Below are 22,785 nucleotides of genomic sequence, written 5' to 3' on the forward strand. Positions count from 1 at the left end.
ACTATGTAACAAGCCAATTAACAAATATTTACAATCTTCTTCTGTTTATTCCATGTAGAGCGCTTCCTACGACGGTGCTCATATAAGTGGTCAAAGCGTCTGGACATAGAATTCTGAGTACAATGACCACCATTTTCAAAACATTCCTCCACAAAGCGGACCCTGAAATACTACGCTTTCCGTAGTGTTGTCCGATGGTACTTAAAGAAGGCTTTTCAACAAAGGAATAATTTGTACGCCGAGGTACTTCGTGGTACTTTTTTGTGGGCGGAAAGTGTGCTGGGGTATTGCTTGTGCGGGCAGCGTTGGGAGAAAACGTTACATTTTGTGAGGATGAACCAAAGGAGTGATTTAGGTAAGCTGAGACAAAATTGGCAACAACAAAGGACATGACATGGCGCAGCACTCACAGTTGCGGAGACATCACCGGAAAAAGCAGGGCCTTGTAGGACGCCGACGACTGGAGCGATCGAAGTGAGCGCTGAATACATCGTCATCACGTGGCATGATAACTTCCAGAAATAAGTGGCCATTATGCCATTATGCCGCAGACGCGCGAATATCAAGAATAGAACATGTCCTATCGCACACCGGAGCTGCTAGATCAAAATGCACTGCCTGCTAGCTCGGCTGGCTGGCAGCATGCAGGCCTGCAGTTCGGATACATTGACGAGAGTGCGCCGAGTTAGCACGTTTCTTTTTTTTTTTTTTTTAATGAAAAAGAGCCCACCCGCCGCGCACTTGGGCACATGTCCGACGGCAACATGGGATCGCCGGGCATCCGCGGGCCGCGCTCGGCGCACCAACCAATCCAGAGGCAAAGTTTCGGCGCTCTTGGGGGTCTTAGGCGTGACTTATCCAATTTCGTCGACCGCTGCCTGGCACGTCGAAAAGCGCCGGACATTGGTCTTATCACCACCAGCGTTGCAATGACGTGGCGAATGCTTTCGCAACGGACGATAATCAGTCGCCCATCCACCATTGCCGACGTAACGTCTGATTGAACTGCCGGGACTGCCTGTAGCAAACGCCCACAGCGGCGTCAGCGCTGTGTAGACTACAGTTTTTCGACAATATCAGATGATATCAGTCTCGAGAGTAGTCAGTATATTCCGGTCGAACAGCGTTCGAAGCTATGTGCCATGCAGTGTTTTTTAACCCTTAAAGCTCGAATGGCGGTCGACGCTGCCCTAGAATACCGCTTCACCGACACCGTCAAGCGATGGAGAACGCGTGCACGAAAGCTTCCCTGCATGATTCAAACACAAAAGGTATGACGCCTTACAGTATTATTTGCTTAACTAAAAATCTGTGACAGCACTGTTTTAAGGCAGCAATAGCAGTGAAGGCATTTAATACTTTGCATGATACAGATAAGCAAGTAGGCTTCCGTTCATCCACGTGGCAGGTAGTGAAAGATGTGACGGAGCTGAACGTTATTACTACTGTCAAATGCAGCCAAAAGAAAATCTGTTTTTTTTTTAGTCATGTGCTCGAAGATGGTGGGAAAGATTATGATCCATTCGATTCATGTGATTCATGTGCACTACCTAGTTGAGAAGGTGCGGTCTTTCACAATTTGTTTTACGCGTGTAATATGGCAATGCTTGCACGCCACCGTTGCTTTGGTGTGAGGGTAGGCTTCGTGAAGATGTGTTCACACGCGCCATGTCGGATGTGCTGGACTCGCACTAAATTTGTAGACAGTAGTTCACACACTGCAGTTTAAAAGGGGGAAGGAAGTGCTGACTTTGTCTTTCATATGGCCTCATCTCTACAAACGACCAAAACAGATCGGTCAGGCCATAGAAAGGAAAGTGGACAAATTGTTGCCTTAGTACAGGAACACTCAATAAATACCCATTAGATAATAAAAGTCACAATTTTCCTTTGCACAGTGACACCGTAACAGTCTGTGCGAGGAATGACCACGCAGAATAGCTCCCTGAGCTGTCATTTGTCTCAACGTCGCTTCCACAATCAAAGGAACAACAGCTTGTAATTATCTTGTATATGAAATACTTCTTCATAACATAGCACATTCAGAAACCCGGAATCTGAAGAGCTTTTTGTAAGTACACTGTCGCCATTTTTTTAGTAATATCGTGAGAGCTTCTACCACCTGGCTTGTCAGCGCCCTTGTAGCGGTGAGGGACGGTGCGATTGGCGATAGTGGTCGCGGACGCGCCAGGCCATTTCCAGTTGCAATGAAGTATCTCGCGGCTACAAGGCTGGCGGCACACTATGTAATCGTCGCTCACACGATATTAAAAAATTGGTAGGGTGTACATTTGTTCAAAAGGCAGTGTCTATTTGGACACCGATCGGTATACTTTATTGTTGGTAAACAGGGCAAGCAATCCACTCTCAGCTCTACAAAGAAATCTCAAGGAGATTTATACCCGGTACTAAAGGCACGTGCACCAGCCGGTGCCGTTGAACTGGAAAGATAAAACATAAGCCTTGTTTGATGTCCAAACATTGTGCGTGATCATTTGTAAACGAAAGCCTTTTCTCGTGTTTCACTAATTGATAGCCGCATCAGGTTGCTAATTATACATTCTTTCTGTTTTGTTTTTGTCCTTAATGAGGTCTTCTGTCTGCAGCCCAATGTAGTGGCGCTCTGTAATGGCTCAGCGAGGTAATTCTGTGCGGCCCTTTTTTCCTTGCACACTTCTCAAAATTCGCACTGCTGGCCGGCCGACCGTTTCTTACACCATTGCCAATCATTTACAAAGCAGCTAGCATTGTTGCCCGGGGTGAAACCAATTCGAACTCGGACTGTACATCGCATTGATTTGTTCCCTCAGTACCTCGATGCCGCGATGTTAATCGATCCAAAGGGAGACTTACCGTGCAATTGAGGCCTAGATTTATCATGTATAGGGCGTAACAGTGACGTGTGTCAGACAAGAAAGTGATAAATGTTGTTTTGTAGAAATACGGGACATGAGTGAACACTGCTGGCTGATCTATAGCTGCTTCTAAGAAGGCTTTGTAATCAGTGACTAGCGAGAGGTTGAAGTTGGGTTGGACTCGAAACCATTCGAGATAGAACTGGTTTTATAGATAATTAATTTCGTGCCTTGAATGGCGGAGTAACGAAGTGGTGAACACACGATGGCAAACATACATAAAAAAAGATAAAGACAGCTGACGGCACGCCAAGACGCTTCCTCGTGAAGTGTTGCGTTACCGTCATGAGATCTAGATTGATTGTCAGAGGGGAGCATTGTTTTGAACCTCTGTTCGTCGCCTAAAAACGCCGGTGTTTTGTTTCAACCACTGATAGTGTCGTTGGTTCCAGCAGTCCAAATAAGATTTGTAATCAGAAATTCTTTAGCTGCCCCCGGAAACCTTTCTTCCGAGAACGCAGTCGATCAGCAAAGTCTGGTAGTGAATGATGCTCCTGTCAGGAAAGAATAATTTATTCCCGGGATGGCGACTCTATCAGATAACCAATACTGGGTCGCTTTCCATTGGTCACAACTGGATAGGAATTGGAAGCGATGACTTCATGTTAACTGACCAATTCGGATAAGTGTTATTAAGTATGTTTGTATACTTTATGCAAAAAAAAATAACCGACATTTCTGCCCTACGTTGAAGCAGAGCTGTTAATTTAAAACTCCGTGCTCATATATTTGGTATCTTGAGGTAACTTTTCATGTTTCGCAATGGTTACAAAATCAAATACGGTATAACAGAAATCTTTCACCGAAGTTTTTCCTTGGCTTCGGTAAATATTTAGCGGTTATCATGTTCGAATATTATTTGAAGCAAGAAAAAAATTTTCTCAAGCAAGATTAATTTTGCCGCGTTCGGCGCACGCTGCCTGTTTTTAAGCAGGAAGCCTTCCCAGCCTTCCTGCAAGATTCGTCTTAAGCTCTTCTCACGTTTGCTTCACTTGCCACCTGAGGCACGTATGTGAAGATCATGGAGAAATTTTCGTTTGTTGCCACGATTTCTATATTAGCGCATGCTCTGAGGGCAAGAAAATCATCAACAACAACATTGACAGCAAAGGAAACAACACCGTGTGAAAATGTTTAATCTTTTTCATCCGTGCGCACTCATCATAACCGTGCGAGGTCGTGGTAACAGGTGGTGTGCTCGTGAAAATCAAGAGAACACCTACGGGCCAACCATTCCTTTAAGATTTAAAGAACTTCATAGACGGGAATATTGGCGCCTGTGCACGAATAGTGGTCTGCAAAGAAATGCTCCCAATGGGTTCGCACTGGCCTAAGCAACTGCAGCCTACGATTGGAGCGCTAGGTCACGATGCTTGTATACCTGCTCTTCCTCCTCCAGAGACATGCTGCTTTATTTCTTTCTTGCTCTTTCTAGATGGTATACTTGTCAACGTGTGCTTCCTCGCTGACGTAGGTCTCTATGCAGCAATTCATAAGAGTGCTGGGTAATGAGTTTTTTTTTTTTTTTTTTTTGTATCACCACCACCGTAGCGGGCCGCCCGTGGGAGCGGCCCGCTACGTGCTGACGCGCGTTCCGACGGACAATAATAAAGTTTTACCATACCATACCATACCACCGCCCTAGGTAGGTGGCTGCTTTCTACCCTTGCGCCTTTTAGGTAGAATGCACTAATGACAGTAAATACTGACAGCGGCAAAGACTAGTGAAGGAGACTTCATCAACAAAAGCATCGAGTAACACATAGGCACCCATTTTCGGTGCCCCCGCGATTCCACTACTCCATACAACCGTTCAGGCTTCCCTAATTAGTACAGCAGGTAGGACGCTCACGGGACTAAGAAGATGGAGGGGATGATGCCTTTCCCTGCGTCTCATATATATCTTTAGTCCGGTACAAAGTATGAAAAAGTCCCTTGTCCGAGCCCCTGCAGCTGTTGTTGTTATCCTGATACATTCTTACCAACTGTGTGGGCTAGCTGTGTTGTGCCACACCTGCGCTGGTCTTCTGCCTCTTCTTCATTAGTGGTATCGCCGTTACTAGCCTGAGAAGGGATCGTTGGCGGACGGATTGGCAAGTTTCCACGCTGACCCTCCCTATTCAGTAAAGTCTGTGACCTCGCACATAACACCGCTATGGTACCATCCTTAATTGGCTGGGTCCTCGCTTCCTGGTACACGTTATTAGACGCAGGAGGCTGCATGCGACAAGCCAAGTCCATGTCAGGCACAGCTAGGTCTTCCTGATGCCCACAGGCGATCAACCTGCCCAGCCCCTGTTTGCCTCGGCGCATCCATCGATTACTGGACCACGTGTCCAAGTTGGCTGAAAAGTTTGGACCACTTGTCCAAAAGGTGAAAATTTGCTACACCGAACCTAGAAGGGTGTTGTCCATGACAGCTTGAGCACATTTAAACTGCACTCTTTCTTGCGGATTTATTTTTTCCTAATTAACATTCAGTAACTAAACGGGGCGCTTAGTGACCGAGAAGACGGCTTAGTGATGTGAATGAACCATAATAATGGGGTCGAGAGGCCCTATGTATTGATGCTGCTTAGGTTATTACATGAATCCGCTAATAATAGAGAGCTTTACAGTAAGGGCCCCAAAGAGCTTTGTGGGTGTTAGCGTTGGGACATGCAAGATTGAAGAGTTTTAGAATAGGGCTTTGCGTTTGCGAATAGCGTCTTGCGCTTGCAGCGCCACTACGGTGTCAAAGAAAAACTATTATAAACATTAAAATAAACTATACCATCTCATGATAAGAAGAGTAATTTTGACTTGCGTGTTTTTGCGTTAAATTACAATTTCGAGGTTATTCTATTAGCAGCAAACGATTTGTCGCGTTTAATTTTGGGTAACCAACTTTACATGCCTTCACCAGCCAAGCTAATCCACGTTAGGCCTACGAGCCAACAAATCGACAATCGAATCCGGAATCAGCGGCATATAATGAATCAATCTTCATTACGTAAGTTAGTTGAGAGAAAGCGATAACCCCTGTAACTTCTCCTAGCTTACGAACTTCATGCGTTACCACGGATCGAGCCCAGTTTGATGTTCGGTTAGAGCCGTCACTTCGATAGGTGCCGCCATGTTTGTTGACGCAAAGCTTTTGGGGCAGCTTGTGGGGTTCCCGCTAAATCAGTGAAATAGCATGCCCGACGGAAAACCCAAACGCAGTTCGCATCTCGCGCATGCGCAGTGGCTTCGACGCTATTGCTTTGGGGCCCCAAAACGTTTGGGGCGCCTATTCTAAAAATCTCTAATATCATATACAGGGACATTTTGACCCTCGCCACATCTAGTTCCTTGTCGCCGTAGCGTACGGTCAGCCCCGTTGAGAAGGCCTCTGAATTCCTCCAACATTCTCGCGCCAATGTTCGCTCGGAAAACTTTTCCGCGTTTCCTACACGAAGGTTCACTTGCTTGCTTATGCGGAGCTGCCCACACAAGCACCACAACAGCGTAGCGGGTTATGTATTTGCAAATGGATTCTACTACGTGGGCACCATAATTGATGGGTAGCGAACGCGTTTTTTTAAAAGGGGAGGGGTCAATGCGTTCTTTGCCGGAATAACGTGGGTGGTTGTCCCAAATCGAAGCGAAGTCGGAAGCCAGCGAGTCGTAATTATCGCCCGCTGAGAATCGGGGGTTGCCAGCTGCTATGAATATTTTTCTTTCGCTATCTTTAATGTTCTACTACGCTTAAGAAAGACCTTGTCACACTGGTGACACTGATAAAGAAGTAAAAGCTAAAGCAGAACAACGCACAAAAAAAAAGCGTTCATTGAGGAACTCTTTGGGAGTCATGGGGTCGCCCACGTTTAACCGTGCGTGACAGGCGCAAGTGCTAACAAGGAAAATTGGGAAAGAAAAAAATAAAGGAAGAAAGGAAGGAATGGCAGAGGCAAGGCACGCCGGCGCTCTAATTATGGAGGAGAACGGGGGATTTTCATGCCGCAATAGAAGCTTTGGGCGTGCATCATGGCTCGACCACCTTCTTTTGCCTCTCGCTGGGGGGGGGGGGGGGGGGGGGCAGCAGGAAGCTTATAACAAATGACGCTCGTTTTGCTAGGAACAGCGTTCCTTAGTGCGTGTGGGCATCATTCGCGATTGTGGGATGTGATAAGCCCACAGGAGGCAATTTCCGGTGACTAAGCTATTGCAGGAGTTCTCGGTGACATGTTTACGCAAAATTTTTAAGTAATGTAAGGCTGTAAATTGCTTGGCAAGGCTATTGCGGAAGACTGTTATGTCACATGAAAGCTGAGATAGCGTGTAGATTTGTTGGTGCTCGAAAACGACAGTTGCTGGCCCTTGCGCCACAAAACACCAAATATCATCAATACGACAGTTTCTTTCTTGTGTTTTAGCTCACTTCGATTACACCAACTATATGGATAAATGTGGACACTTATTTAAGGTAGTTTTCTATTAGCTGTAACTAATATTGCCAGTATTGTGAGCGTTGTTCATTTTGATATGTCTATACTCATTATGCAAATGCTCGTAAGGGAGTGCTTCACTTGCACTCTGTGGGGCTCGCAAAGTAAAGCGTTTACCCTTGATGCCATACACCGAATGCTCGGTTCGGCCGCGCTACACAAAGTGTAAGTGGGGAGGAAAATACAGAATTATGATGAATATATTACTAACTCGCGCAACTGTACATGGCTGTGCGTATTCTCCTACTATCTTACTATTTTTCTGTCTTGCTCTGGCTAGTGTTAGTATCTTAGTATCTCATATATATAAGCTCCCTCAGACTCACCGCACTCTGTTTCTGTGCTTTCTGTGTTTTGCTGTTCTTTGCTTTGTGAAGAGAAGTCGACGCCTACAAGTGGCTTCTATATACGTGGCTTTAAATCCATAGGATTAAAAAATATCATTTCGTGAATCTCTTTCTCTCAAAAGCGGCGGAGGTGTACCTTATGCCAGCGTTCTCCTCCTCTCCCATTCCAGATGAATCGCAATGTTTAAGAAAACCCAAATAAATTTTCTCAATCTTCGTGCTCGTGGTTCTGGACGACCTCGTTGGTTCTTATACAACCACTTTTTATGCTAATATCCCATCGCAGGTATCTTGTATGACAAAAGTTACCCCCGTATTCATAAATGCATCTTACCTTGGAGCCCATGCTTGGCTTGATCTAATGGTCGCTTGGCGTTAACGTTCTCAGGACGCTCATCGCGTTTCCTTGAGCGTGTTTGCCGAGAGGCGTCATTAAGATCAAGTCACACATGGACTTCAAGAGAAGATGCATTTCTGTCAGTCTCATTTAGTCTCTTATTTCTGCTAGTGGACTGCTGTCAGGTCAAGAAAGGGAAAACATTTGATCTGAGCAGTAGAATATTGCTCGTTCTGAATGTGACTCACGAAATATCATCCAAGTAGGGGGCTGGCTATGCGGTATCGTGATTGATCATCCAATCACAAATGAGACGCGAAACGAATTTTCAATGAAAATAAAACACCTTTTACTCCAAATAAAGGTTGCGATGTTATATTTTCAACTTAATAGAATTACGAAGCACATTAATAGAAACCGCAATGTGCTTCTCAACAAAGCAGTGGCAAATTGTAAAAAATCCTATGTGTAATCGATGATTGCCCTGAGTGACTGAACAATTGCTGCGTTAAATATCGGTCTACTAAGTTTGATGTGAAACTTTAGGTGAACGCCTGTGAAATCAAAGTATTCGGAGTCATCTCAGCAAAGAAAGCGACGAAGGCATAGGCCTCTCTAAAGTGAACCGATACTCTTAATTTTATTCTCAATCATCCCCCCTTTTTATCTTGTCGTTTTTCTTTCTTTTGTGTGATTTTTTTTTTTTTGCAATCGCTCCATCAGTTTGCTCAATACAACTTAATACTGTCATGGCTGGTATGTCGCAGCTTACACTAAACATGATAGATGTTTATTGTTAAACGCATAGCTGGTTACATCGCATTTTCCAGCCCAAGATACAATAGCGGAATTTTAATGTTCCTGAGTTAAAACAACCGTAAAGCTAAGCTCTCAAAGGGATGTTCCGTAATTGCATTGATTTTTAGTGCCTAATCACGCGGTTGCGATGGGGCCCGGGCAGCTTGTGACGTAAGCGTAATTCCGGTTTATCGGATTGCCAGTCAACTGTGGAATGCTAGACTTTGGGAGAAGTGGACCGTCAAAGCGCGGCGCTTTCATGAAGGCTGCGTCGGAGGTACGTCACCCTCTTGGCTATAAAGCAATTGCGATAACTTGCACTTCAGAGAAGGGCCCCATCGGTTGAATTCGTCCCTTGATCTGATGTTGCATCGAACACTACTGCACGGATAAATAATTAGCGCGGTGATTCTTCATCCTTACGCAATGAAGAGACGATCAAGCTAAGTGGCGTCCCTAATGATTCTTGCGACTTCGCAACTAGTTCATTAGTAAGACTTGGAGGTTCCTCATGCACATAGCGGCCTCAGCTAATCCGATCACGAAATGATTTCAGGTAGGCCACTGCCCTGCCTTATGTCTCACTTGGGCAGAAAACCATGGCTAAGCGTTAGAGATTCTTACCCGCCGGTATGACTCGGAGTAGAGCACTGCACGGGCCGATTTTTTCAGCCCGGGCCCGGCCCGGGCCCGTTCTTACGTTGGGCTGCCCGCCCGAGCCCGATTAAAACTTTTATGGCGATACCCGGGTCCGGCCCGCCACCCCTTTACCTTAGGCCCGAGCCCGGCCCGAGCCCGACTCGAAACCGGCCCGAACCCGGCCCGAGACCGAAAAATAATGTTTTTCAGAGTTGAGACGCCCGAGAATAACTTGCTGCACGTTAGATGCACACCACCAGAAAGCCCAAGCCCGGTCCGGGCCCGCGGCAAAAAACCCGAGCCCGGCCCGGGCCCAGGTCAAAAAGTACACGCCGTGCCCGAGCCCGGCCTGAGCCCGTGAAAAAACTGTTCTACCCGGCCCGGCCCGGTCCACGGGCCGGGCCGGGCCCGGGCTTTCGGGTAAGCCCGAGCCCGTGCAGTGCTCTAACTCGGAGCATATGAAGCTCTGCTTATGTACTTAGGTTAAGGGTTCGTTTTATATAATCCCATATGGTCATAAATAATTTGAAGCCCTTCACAACATCTTTCACAGCTTGAGACGTTAAACCCAGTCAACCAATCAATCAATCAATCAATCTTCGAATGTTGAACGACTAAAGTTGTTCATTCCGGTGGGGAAGGAATACCAAACACTTGTGAACCGTAAATTGGGTGCGCGTCAGGAAACCCCAGGTGGTCAAAATTATTTGTAGCCCCCCCCCCTCCCCCCTTCGGCGTGCCTCATAATCAAATTGAAATCTTGGCACATAAAACTACAGAAATATATTTTGGGTGGCGATCAATGTGCCAAATTTCCTATCTATACGTCTGCACCAGTGCACCAACAAAGGTGTCCAACGAAGAGGCACTGCGCCCTCCTTTCTGCCAGTGACATCGCACCAGGTACTGATCGAATGGCATGTCGTCGCTGATTGCATTCTGATAGTAATTATGCATACATTGATGATGTTTATTTTTACAAAACTGTCGCGCTACCTCGCTAACGATGTTATAATCAACCCTCGTTCTACGTCTGCTGCTCTTGAGACAACCTGCTCTATACGAGTAACTTACTCTTGGGCAAAATTTACATTTTCGGGATAATGTTACGATTCTAATTCAATCCATGCCCTTTTCGCACTTCATCATTGGCCCAAATGGTGCTCCGAGTATGCGTTATTATAAGAATCGACTGGTCGTAAGCGGTGGATGATAGAAAAGATAAAATCTAACGATAAAAACCGCTACATTATATGATTATACCTGTCCACGATATCGCAAAGCACTCTGCGCAATATTCCTTTCGGCCAGCACAGCAGTATAGTTGCCGTCGACCGTAGCGTTTTACATTGATGAGATAAAAGTAGTTCTAGCTGCATGTGCTCGTGTTTCTACGAAAAGAAGTTCGCAACGAAACGGGATAGGGCAGCGCCTATACCGGTGCACTTTGTAGTATGACGTCATGCTATTTGGACAGACATTTTCATTGCCAAGCCCGGCGTAACGAAAGAGGTGACGTGAAAATCTCCGCGGCCTACTTGGGAGCATCCCCATTAAATTCTGTGGCAGTCGGGCAAGATTGCCTGACGTCATGGATCGAAGTGCACAGGCCTTCTTTATCTAGGAGGCATTGGATACGAAGTCTTCTGTCTCACCTAGCAATATTTGTTAAGGTATCCACTTCTTTGTATTTCTTGCTGTTAGGCTGTTCTTTCAGTGTAAGTCCTACTATAGCACCACGTTCTGTTACAAGCAGCCACCAGCATCAAGGTGATACCCCTCTGCCTACACAGCTTTCGGCCGATAGACATCTGCCTATCTGTAGGCGTGTGATAGATGTGCCTATTTTCACATCTGTAAAACAAGACTAAGCAAATAGAACCTTTTTATATAAAAGCAAATGTATATCTGTTGTTCTGGAATGCTTGTTTTTGTAACTGCGCCAACATTTAGGCTTGCGAAATTGGGTGTACCTTGTCCGTCGAAAGGTACACCCGTCTATTGTGTCACGCCTACGACGACCTTCATCGTCACCGTCGTCGATGTTACATAACGATTTTTTCTGTCACCGACAGGCCTCCTCCTCATCCCCAGCTTGCCTTTCGCCACAGGGCGATGAAAAAAGATATGAATGTATGACCTGGCATGAGCAAATTTAGTGATAGAATGGTGCGGTCATATAACCCGCATATACCGCATGTCAAGTAGCATGGTATGGGATATAGCATATATCTAGCTTTTTTTAAACGCGCGCAACGTAGTGAACAAAAGTGCCCACCTTTTAACATGTCCGAAGGGTTGAGCAGCGCAACCTGGACGCAGGACAAAGGAAATAGACGATATGAGCGCTATACTGACAAGTGGTTTATTTCTTCAAACAAGTGATCAAATATACTTCCTTCGTCCGGGTTGCGCTGCCCACCCCTAGGAACATGCTCAGTTACTAACTCGCCCAGCTTGCCATGTTAATACCTGTTTAAGTTATGATTGTCATGTCGCATTTGAATACTGAAACTTGGCGGCGCTACGACATTGATAACATGAGCGTTTTCCCACCTTCTTATCAAGTATTTCGACGTGACCAGCCTCAAGAAGAGGCGGTGTAGCTGTACTAGCCAAACTTATCGGGTTTTACGTGCCAAAACCACCACATGATTATGAGGCACGCCGCAGTGGGGGACTCTGGATTCATTTGGACCACCTGGGGTTCTTTAATTTGCACCTAAATCTAAGTACACGGGCGTTTTCTGTATTTCGTCCCCATCGAAATACGGCCGCCGTGGCCGGGATTCGATCCCGCGACCTCGTGCTCAGCAGCCCAACTCCATAACCACTGAGCAACCACGGCGGGTTTCGGCAGAGTGAAAATTGCGAAAGTATCGGCCTAAACATTCGCTGTTGGGGTAATTCTTTCTTATTATTGACTGCCTATCGCGCACCTTATGCGCTGCTTATAGGCAATGCCTCACAACTTCAAGTGTACCAGAGAGCTGTAAGAACGCCAACATTATACTAATCCATAAGAAGGGAGACATTAAAGAATTGAAGAATTATAGACCCATTAGCTTGCTTTCAGTATTGTATAAAATATTCACCAAGATAATTTCCAATAGAATCAGGGCAACACTTGGCTTCAGCCAACCAGGAGAACAGGCTGGCTTCAGGAAGGGATATTCTACGATGGATCATGTCCATGTCATCAATCAGGTAATCGAGAAATCTGCGGAGTACAATAAACCTCTCTATATGGCTTTCATAGATTATGAAAAGGCATTTGATTCAGTAGAGATACCGGCAGTCATAGAGGCATTGCGTAATAAAGGAGTACAGGATGCATACGTGGATATCTTAGCAAACATCTACAAGGATTCCACAGCTACCTTGGTTCTCCACAAGAAAAGTAGAAAGTTACCTATCAAGACAGGGGTCAGGCAAGGAGACACAATCTCCAATGCTATTCACTGCATGCTTAGAAGACGTATTCAAGCTCTTAGACTAGGAAGGCTTAGGAGTGAGGATCAACGGCGAATATCTCAGCAACCTTCGGTTTGCATATGACATTGTCCTATTCAGCAACAATGGAGACGAATTACAGCAAATGATTGAGGACCTTAGTCGAGAAAGTCTAAGAACTGGGTTGAAGATGAATATGCAGAAGACAAAGATAATGTTCAATAGCATGGCGAGGGAACAAGAATTCAGGATCGCCAGTCAGCCTCTAGAGTCCGTGAAGGAGTACGTTTATCTAGGTCAATTACTCACAGGGGACCCTGATCACGAGAAAGAAATTTACAGAAGGATAAAATTGGGTTGGAGTTAATACGGCAGGCATTGCCAAATCCTGACTGGCTGCTTACCACTGTCGTTGAAAAGGAAAGTGTACAATCATTGCATTCTACCGGTGCTAACATATGGGGCAGAAACTTGGAGGTTAACAAAGAAGCTCGATCGAGAACAAGTTAAGGACCGCACAAAGAGCGATGGAGCGAAAAATCTTAGGACTAACGTTAAGAGACAGGAAGAGAGCGGTGTGAATCAGAGAACAAACGGGGATAGCCGATATTCTAGTTGACATTAAGCGGAAGAAATGGAGCTGGGCAGGCCATGTAATGCGTAGGATGGATAACCGGTGGACCATTAGAGTTACAGAATGGATACCAAGAGGAGGGAAGCGCAGTCGAGGATGGCAGAAAACTAGGTGGAGTGATGAAGTTAGGAAATTTGCAGGCGCAAGTTGGAATCAGCTAGCGCAGGACAGGGGTAATTGGAGATCGCAAGGAGATACCTTCGTCCTGCAGTGGACATAAATATAGGCTGATGATGATGATAATGATGATGATGATGATGATGATGATCGCACACCTGAGTCACCTCCAAGGTTGCTAAATGATCTTTAGGAGGATATGTCAGCTTTTTCTCAGGAAAAAAAAAACTCGTTGCGGACTTTAATCTGCCTGATTTTAACTGGGATTAGGCTACTTACAGTTACGATGAGAATGTCCATTACTTGATTCATATTATGCTAATAACTTGCAAAAATTGTGACACAGCCGACGCGTTTACAAGGAGATAGTGAAATTATGCTTGATCTTATTTTAGTAGCCGCTCGATTGAAAATTTTGGCACCTCTGTGGAAAAGAGCATTTCGGATGATGAACGTGTCTACTTATCATGTCCTATAGGCCGTTGCGACACTGCCCTAGATAAACAGCGATTGTAAAGGACTTTTCTCGTGCCAGAGATAAAAGCGTTTTGGACTACTTAGACCACTGCCTGAGCGATATTGGTGGAAATGACATCACGGTGCTCTGGAATAAGTTCAAGAGAATGTGCCACTTCTGTCTCACTAAATTTATTCCAACCAAAGTTAAAAAGAAGTTCAAACGTATTCCTTAGATTACACAAGAAGTACTGCCACTTAAACGAAAACTTAAACGACTTACGCGATGGCGGGTCCTTCGCACAGAAATCCAGAGCATTCAAGAGGCTCTGAATAAGGCTGTATGCAAGGCTAAGCAATGGTATTTTCAATATACCCTGCCTGGCTTTATGCGCAGTGCACCAGAAAATTTCAGGAACTACCTAGGCAGCACAAGAGACCCATTGATTTCATTGTGCACAACAATGGCGGTGTCACTGAGAAACGATCTATAGCGGACATTTTAATCAGTTTTTTTTTTTTCACAGCGTATTTTGAAGGGTATCGATCCATGCGCCCTTCAGCCATATCCATTGTTATGTCGACGCTGCAGTTCTATCGATGACTGGTGTGGTTCCTATGTTGCTAAATTTCAAAACTAAATCATCGCCAGGACCGGAACACAGCCCAAGAGCCTTCTTGCACGCTATGCAGATATGATTGCACGTTTTGTAGTGCAACGTTTTGGTGTATTGTTTATTGTGCGGCTCGGTTTGTACCAGGGCTTAAGAACGGCGAAGTGAACGTTAGACTCTTTTAGCAGAGCGTTGCTCTGCTAAAATAGCATCCTCAAACCGGTGCAGCATGGCTTTCGAAAGGGTTTTTGTAGCATGAGCTACACTGGCCGAGGTTGAGCAGTTTCGCGTGGTTCCTGTAGAGCCGTGCTGCGCATGCGCGAGGAGCAGTGACGTCACACGGCGCACAGCTGGCGCGCCGGGCGTTTGCCTAGGGTTTGCGCTGGGCGTTTTGCCACTGTGGTATAGCCATGGAGAAGGTGAGCGAAATTGCTGCTCAGCGGTGCAGGAGAGCGGAGAAGCTTAACTCATCGGATCCCGAAGTAGTTGCCTGGTAATTAGCCGTTGAGCGTAGGAAGAACGAACAGAAGACGGCTTTTTGCACCATTACTCAGTTGGCTTCAGTCATCCACAGCTTTGCTAGCATTCTTGATAAACCTGGCCAGATTGATGTTATATTCCTTGATTACAGAAAAGCATTTGATCTTGTTTGTCACTCTAAACTAATTTAGGAGCTCGAAATCATAAATCTTCTTCCATACTTAATGAGCCGAATCTCTGTATACTTAACTGAACGCACACCATTCATCAGCATAAGCGATTGCCCTTCAGATGAAGTGCCATTTACTTCCGGTGTTCCTCAAGGCCCTTGCTATTTTTAATATATATTAATGATATTGTAGAAGTAATCCATTACCCCCTTCAAATAAGGTTGTTTGCTGATGACTGTTTTATTTAATGTAGTTATTTGCCATGATGATCAAGTCTTAAGTTGTACCCTTCAGAGCATTCATTCCTGATGCAGGCAGTAGAACATGGAGCTTAACACTAATAAAACAGTTTCTTTAAGAAAAGCTAAAAAGTACCCTTTACCCTTTACTTATGATGTACCACTTCAGCCCTTATCGGAAGTCGTGGAATATAGGTACCTGGGGCCTATTAGAAATTATGATCTGGCACAGGCATATCTCTATTACACGTGCTTGAGCTTTAAAAAAAACATGGTCTGCTCAGGCATAAGTAAAAAATGGCACCTCCACAAACTAAAATGTTGGATTACAAGTCTATTATAAGACCTACAATAGAACATGCAGGCAATTGTTTGGGACCCGTACACGGAACGGAACATCGACGCATTAGAAAAAATTCTGCGAAAAGCTGTATGCTGCATATTTTCTAAATATTGTCTGACTAACTCTCCCAGTTGACAGTTGACAAGAACTTTATCGAAAGGTCCTGAGGAAAAAGTACCCTAATAAAAATCAATAACGTACAAACACTAAGATTTCGAAGCAAAATTGCAAGAATTAGGTTCCTCTATCTGCTTCAGAATATTCAGCTATCTCTTAATCCACAGCAATACATGCAACCGCTAACAGGGCAATTGACAAGGCATCGGCACGCCAGATCATTAACCCCGTATTTTGCCAGCACCAGCACCTTCAAATACTCCTTGTTACCTCGCACAATAACCGAATGGAATAACTTGCCTATATCGCTTCCTATTAACACTGAAAGTATTGAACGTGCTGACAGCTGAACATGCGACAGTTGAAAAAATTTTCTTGTTTTATTTTATCTTGTTTTGGTGCAGCATTTCTGAAATTATTTTTTTTTCACAATCACTTTACTATATTTATTCCTTGTTATTTTTGTTCTGCTTGTCACGTCCATATGTATTTTCTTGTTTTTTCTGTACTTTGGCCCCTAGTTCTGCCCCTTCATATGGTCTGTAGTATTTTTTGAGTAAAATAAATAAAACAAAATACCTAGACATATACAGAATCTCTGCGCGACGGCCTACGCAGACGGCGTTGACGGCAAAATTTGCTTGGAGTCTCCCAATAATTGTTATCGCAATAAAAAATTATCCGCAACCACTACCACCTCCGGGATTCGAACCTATGTTATTGGAGCAGTGTTCATTTGTAAGTCGGTCGCGCTGGCCAGCGCGCTATCGAAGGGGTATATCAAAAGGAAAAAATAGCCTCCTGAAGGCTATGAGATCCTTGGTGGGGTGCATCCAAGAGGCAGGACACTGCTATGGTGCAAAAACGTACGGAATCTCAAGTCGTTCATAAGGATAAGAATGGTGTTAACGTAATAAAGAAAAGGCTCGTGGTAGTTGTATCAATGCTTTCAAGTACAGCTACACATAATATACATTTTCTAAATAATTCGAGTGAAATAAGTTGTCCATCGCTACAAAACACGATACTTGCAACGTCTGCCCGTGAAGAAAGCGCCTGCCGTTCTCTGAAGTCTGTGCATTAGAACTATGTGCGCATTGAACATTTAGAAAATGTCGTTAAGAACCGATCTAAGCCTGTACACTGTAACACACAGGCTGGCCGTGCGTCCGGTGAAGCTCCCTGCTTTTCATCTGTCCTGTTTCTCTTCCTCACCAAAGGGCCTCCAATTACCTCCTGCACTTCGCAAACCAAACACATCCTACTAAACTGTCTGCAATTTTTTTACGTTACTACTGCATGCGACTACTGCATTACTACTACATCACTACTACACAGTGGATGTGCTGTTACGCTGCGCTTCTGAACTCGAGGTTGCGGGTTCGGTCAAGGCTGCGGAGACTGCACTTAGATGGGGGCGAAATGCAAGAACGTCGGTGTACTTAGATTTAGGTACATGTTGAACAGCCCCAGATGGCCTAAATAATTAATCAGGAGCCCCTCAATGCTGCGTGCTTCATCATGAGATGATGGTTTTGGCACGTAAAACCCCAAAATATAAATATTTTTCATTTACCTCACTGCTCCATCGACAATGCTGCGCAGCCCTCGATGCTTCCCAATGTCTGTTTACGTCCTTATTTCAATTTCTAATATTTTGTTAATTCAAGCGCGCGTATAGTGCCGTTTTCGTAAAACCGATATAAACAAAAAGCTGGCAGCGATAGCACTTGTCTACACATTCAAGCTAAAACGCCTCATTTAAAAGTCAGCATTCCCTGTGTGTCCGCGTTAGACCTAGCCCGAGAATATTCGCTAAAGCGTGCCATAGACTTGCACAGAGTTTTCTGGGAACGTTTATTGCAGCGCTCGCAGTAACTCTGAAACACTGTGGCTCTCCGAGGTCGTGAAGACCACTGATGACGCAATGCGAGCCGGTAACCGTGGGCATGATCAAAGTTTCCTAACTTCACCCATTAGGCGCATGCGCACAAGCCTAAAGTAGAATATATGATGTGGTGCAACAGCGACATCCAGAGTCTCAACCATGAGATGAAGACAAAGATGTCGCCGCTTCCACCAGCATAACAGGGAGGGTGATTCCCCCACCCCCTAAAGGCAGCCATATAACAGGAGGTAAACGTGCCCATCTGCTAAAAAGCTAACGCCTGTAAAAGCAGCGTTGGTAATAATGCGCAGTCGCAGAATTGCTCGGAATGACGAAGACGCTCATCGATTCGCTTGCACCTCACGTTTCAGTCTACCACAGTGGGAATTTCATAGCGCGCAGGCTGTTGCATGCCATGAGGCACTACGGTATATAAAAAAATGATTGCGAGACGAGCTCTGCGTTGCGTAAACGAGCCAATTACAATGGCGACCGTCTTGCTTTTTTTTTTTAATGCGTAACCATTTCTATGCCTACCCAACGAAGAAAGCCGTCCGTGCACGGACGGGTTTCGTCGTTGGGTAGGCATCTGTGACGTAACACGCATCGCTATAAATAAATTATCGTTTAAAACAAAATAAATTCGAAAGGAAATAATTTGGCGATGGTGAGCTTCCAACCTACGACCCCACGCTCAGAAGGAGAGTGTTTTACCCACTGGGCTAAATAAACACCCACGATTGTAGAAGGTGAATATATCTGAACCATATGAATGTGTTGTACCGGCAGTACAAAACAAATGTCCAAGGAGAACAGTTTCTATAAAGTCTTTGTTGAAAGATTTGGTGGTAGTGGAATAAAAGTCATCTCTAGGACCACATGTAGAGCCGACTTGGAGCACCGGAGACATCAGGAAAATTCCTACTTTGCGAAACTTTATTGCCAAACACTCCACATCCCGTGCATACGAGTATGCAGATGTCGATGTGGGTGTGCTGATAGCTTATGGACACTTACAAATTATTTTTGTCCACCTGCTTTCTATTGTGCCGACATGTGACGACTGGCCATTGTTCAAGCAAGGCGTTGTGCCACAAAGTTGATCCGTTTCCGCATTGGGAAGCCGCACAACCATTGCTGTAATTTCTCTCGTCAACCATCTTATGCCTGCTTCGCTTCGTGACTGCACGTTTTATTGCGATAGCAATTATATGGACACTCAAAAGCAGATTTCTGCCGTCGGCGTCGCCGTCGCCGTCGCCGTGAGGTTCCGTATGACGTCAATGGAGATGAAATCGTCGCCGCGCGCCGCCAAACGCTGTATGTGCGAGTGAAAGAGCGCTAGGGACACGCGCTTTCACGGGGAGTGAACGCACGGCGGAGAAGAAACGCGCGTTCTGCGCTGTGCTCCCTTAAGGGCTGCAGAAGTAGGCGTCTCTTTCCTCCTCTACAATCACCATATATGTAGAGTAAACGTACCTTCTTCCGACGCGCGAAAGGGTGTGGGGGAGGGGGGGAAGGGGCAGGGAAGGGAGGCGACGTTGAGCTGCGGCACCAGGTGCCTATTTATATCAGAGGCTCCGGCAACAGTCACCAACGCCGCACGCATTTTGAGCGAACGCGGGCAAAACGCCGACGGCGTCGACAACAGTTATGCGTGTTGCCGGTGCTGCTGCATATCCAAGTTTATACAGCTGATAAAGCTGCTATCATTACTCCGTATAGCTCTCTTCAAGTTTGCTATCGCAATTGATGCTTCACCTTTCAGGTGAAACTGCGACAACTTTTTTTTTTTCACATCCACATGCAGTACAGCTAACAACCCCTTACTCATATTTGGTAAACATACCTCTGTGCTTGGCAAATATCAGTCCCTTTCACGTACATTTGCTCTTACCAGACTTTCGCTCGCTCTTCATCTCTGAGAACCTATAGAGGAAAGGCAAAAGTAGGTCTTAGGGAGTATGCTATGTCCTGCTTATATGCACAGGGAAAAAAAGGAAAGGGGACCGGTAAGAGGGGTGAAAGTCGATGATGAGGAGAGGATGAAGGAATACGTATCACGTAGCACAGTGGTTTCTTTAATGTCCTGAGTCTAGTCTGGCGCTCTTCAAGTTGGTCATAACAGCCCTTGTCGCTGTTATTGCTACTGTGTGGACACACATTGGGGACAATATAGCACTTTCGGACAATGTTTGCCTGCCGATGCCTGCCAGCATAGGAGCCAGCGTCTTCCGTGGTTAAACGTGGTGAGGGCAGTTTGGGCTGCCCGCACGGCCGATAATACGGGCGTAGCGGCGAGTGAAGGTGACGCTCAGGTGAAACCCGTGAAGCATACTTGCTTGGTTTCGCTTCATTTTAGGTTCGAGGCGAAAAGTCTTGTCAGAGTGTATTTCCCGCCTTTACCCTTAGTCTGGTTGAGCCCAGTAAGCTGCTGTGCAATCTCGCAGGAGCGAAGTCAACAAAAAGATATTAGATCGCTTCCTGAGTACGGTATCTTAATGTCGATGGTTTTATAAACAGGTGTCTTTGTTTCCGCATCAGCTAATTCGCTGCCGGCCAAGCCGCAGTATCATGGTACCCGTAGGAAAGTAATTGAGTGACCGTTCTGCGCAAGATTGAATAGTTGTACGCCGTATAAAGTTAACAAATTATACTGGTCTCTACTCGAGTAAGTATGGATGGCTTGTAGTGCTCATTTTGTGTCAAAACGTATTGTCTATTTACGTAATGTATGTAGGAGACAAAGCGGACAGCTTCTCGTATCGCGACAAGTACTGCAGTTGAAGACGATTTCTAGTCCAATTTATATTGCTGGGAGGTAGTCAGATGAGGGAACACAAAGGCCGCAGTCGAGGCGCATGTAGTCACGGATCCGTCTGTGTATATGTACGCAGAGCCATCGCATCGCACTGATAAGGGCAGACATTTGGGTCAGTTGGTAAAGATACAAGCAGAAAATAAACAGCGCAACTTCAACGCAGACCGCAGGAAAGGAAGACAGACACGAGCGCTTATGTGCTTGTTCCGGTGTATTAAAAATGTTCCGGTGTATTACCTGCGCTTAAGTGGACTCCTGTAAGTAGGCATCACCCGCCGTGGTTCCTTAGTTGCTATGGTGTTGGGTTGCTGAGTAAGAGGTCACGGAATCAAATCCCGGCCACGGCGGCCGAACACCCGTGCATTTAGATATGGGTGCACGTTAAAGAACCCCAGGTGGTCCAAACTATTCCGAAGTCCCCCACTACGGCGTGCCTCATAATCTCACCGTGGTTTTTGCATGTAGAACTCCATAATTTAAGTAAATACGCATCACCTGCGCTGAACTGCACAGAGTGCCGAGTGTCACTGCAATTTTTTTTCTTCTTTGCAATGCAGCTATGTGTTATGAAACAATTTGCGAAATTCAGTGCTCTAACCCTAGCTACGCACCACAATGGTCTCTTCCTCTGGCGCCACTTTCATAAGTTGATATGACGATCACCAGACCAGAGCCTTTGTCTACGGTCTACTTGTAGATTAAGGCCCCGCGCTATGGCAGTGATTAAAATACATAGACGGCGTTATTGTTCAACCCTTCCGTTCAAACCCAACCACTTTCCAGCACGAAAGGTATTATCCACAATGGCCCTCTCAATTGGCGCAGAGCGGCCCGAGAAATGTAAGGCAGTTAAAGCAGGTCTGTATGTTTTAATTCTTGCTCCATGCCCTCACCCAACAAGGCCAGTGAATGTCCTAACAACGATTGTGTCACGGGTGCATTCCCACAGCGCCGAAAGCATTAGCGGGGATTCTGCCCCGAGTTAAATCAGTTAGCCCTTGAACAATCAGGAGCAACACCACCCGCAAGAAGATAATTATCGAGTACTTTGTGCACGCCGCGCATGATTTAATTTGCGCGGAAGTAGCGCGTCCATTCAATCGTCTGGCCAGAAGGACAGAAATTTTGGGCCTGAACTGAATTCTGGTGCCTTACGCGTCAAATCAACGATTTTATTATCTGGCATGCCATAGTGAAATACTCCGGATTAATTTTGACTACCAGGGGATCATTAACGTGCCCGATATGCGCGGGATACAGGCGTTTTTGCATTTTGCCCCCCATCGACACGCGGCAACCGCGGCCGGGATTTGATCCCGCGACCTCGTGCTTAGCAGTGCAGCACCGGAGCCTCTAAACCACCGATGTGGGTGTAAAACATTGTGCCTAACGCCAGCTTCACGAAATACTTCACTGAAATACTGAACGCTGCTTGAAATGCACTGCTGCTCCAGTTTTCAATTTACCATAGTGCACTTTAGCACAGTGGAGAAACATGTCAAATGGAACAACCAAGCATGTCGCCGAAGATATTGAGCATGTATTTCTAGAAACTTGTGCTAGACACAGCATTTCTACCAAGTGATTATGACGAGTGCTGGTCAGCTTCAATTCTGCAATTATAACGTGTAACCTAACGTCCTTTGTTAAAACTTCATTAGTGAAACTCTCTTGATAATAGCATTGGCAACTTCTGCGGAAAAACTCGATGCCCGCCGCTGCTATAAAGCTCGGTCTCCTAAAGTTAATATGTTTTTTTGTTTTTTTTTTGAATCTCAGATTTTAACGTTCTGAGGCCATTGTCGCACAAACACACGTGTACGTCAGCAACTATCTCACGAGCAAGCTTTGCCCTATGAGATGGTCACGACTATCATAATACGGATATACCTGTGGTACATGCGTCTGTAATTATCTTTCTGTATGCATGGTCACGTATACGCTCCGG

The 22,785-nt window shown here is 45.5% G+C and overlaps 1 protein-coding gene across 1 annotated transcript in view; it reads left to right on the plus strand.

Moving 5' to 3' along the window:
• The first annotated feature begins 1,051 nt into the window (after positions 1–1,051).
• LOC119455210 (uncharacterized) overlaps positions 1,052–22,785 on the plus strand; it is a 251,918-nt gene continuing 230,184 nt past the window's right edge. The window contains exon 1 of the mRNA XM_049669766.1: positions 1,052–1,271. Within this exon, the coding sequence (XP_049525723.1) occupies positions 1,143–1,271 (129 nt within the window). The 5' untranslated portion in view covers positions 1,052–1,142. The remainder of the gene's footprint in view (positions 1,272–22,785) is intronic.

Source organism: Dermacentor silvarum, chromosome 6 (genome assembly GCF_013339745.2).
Source record: "Dermacentor silvarum isolate Dsil-2018 chromosome 6, BIME_Dsil_1.4, whole genome shotgun sequence".
In the NCBI taxonomy this organism is placed as follows: domain Eukaryota; kingdom Metazoa; phylum Arthropoda; class Arachnida; order Ixodida; family Ixodidae; genus Dermacentor; species Dermacentor silvarum.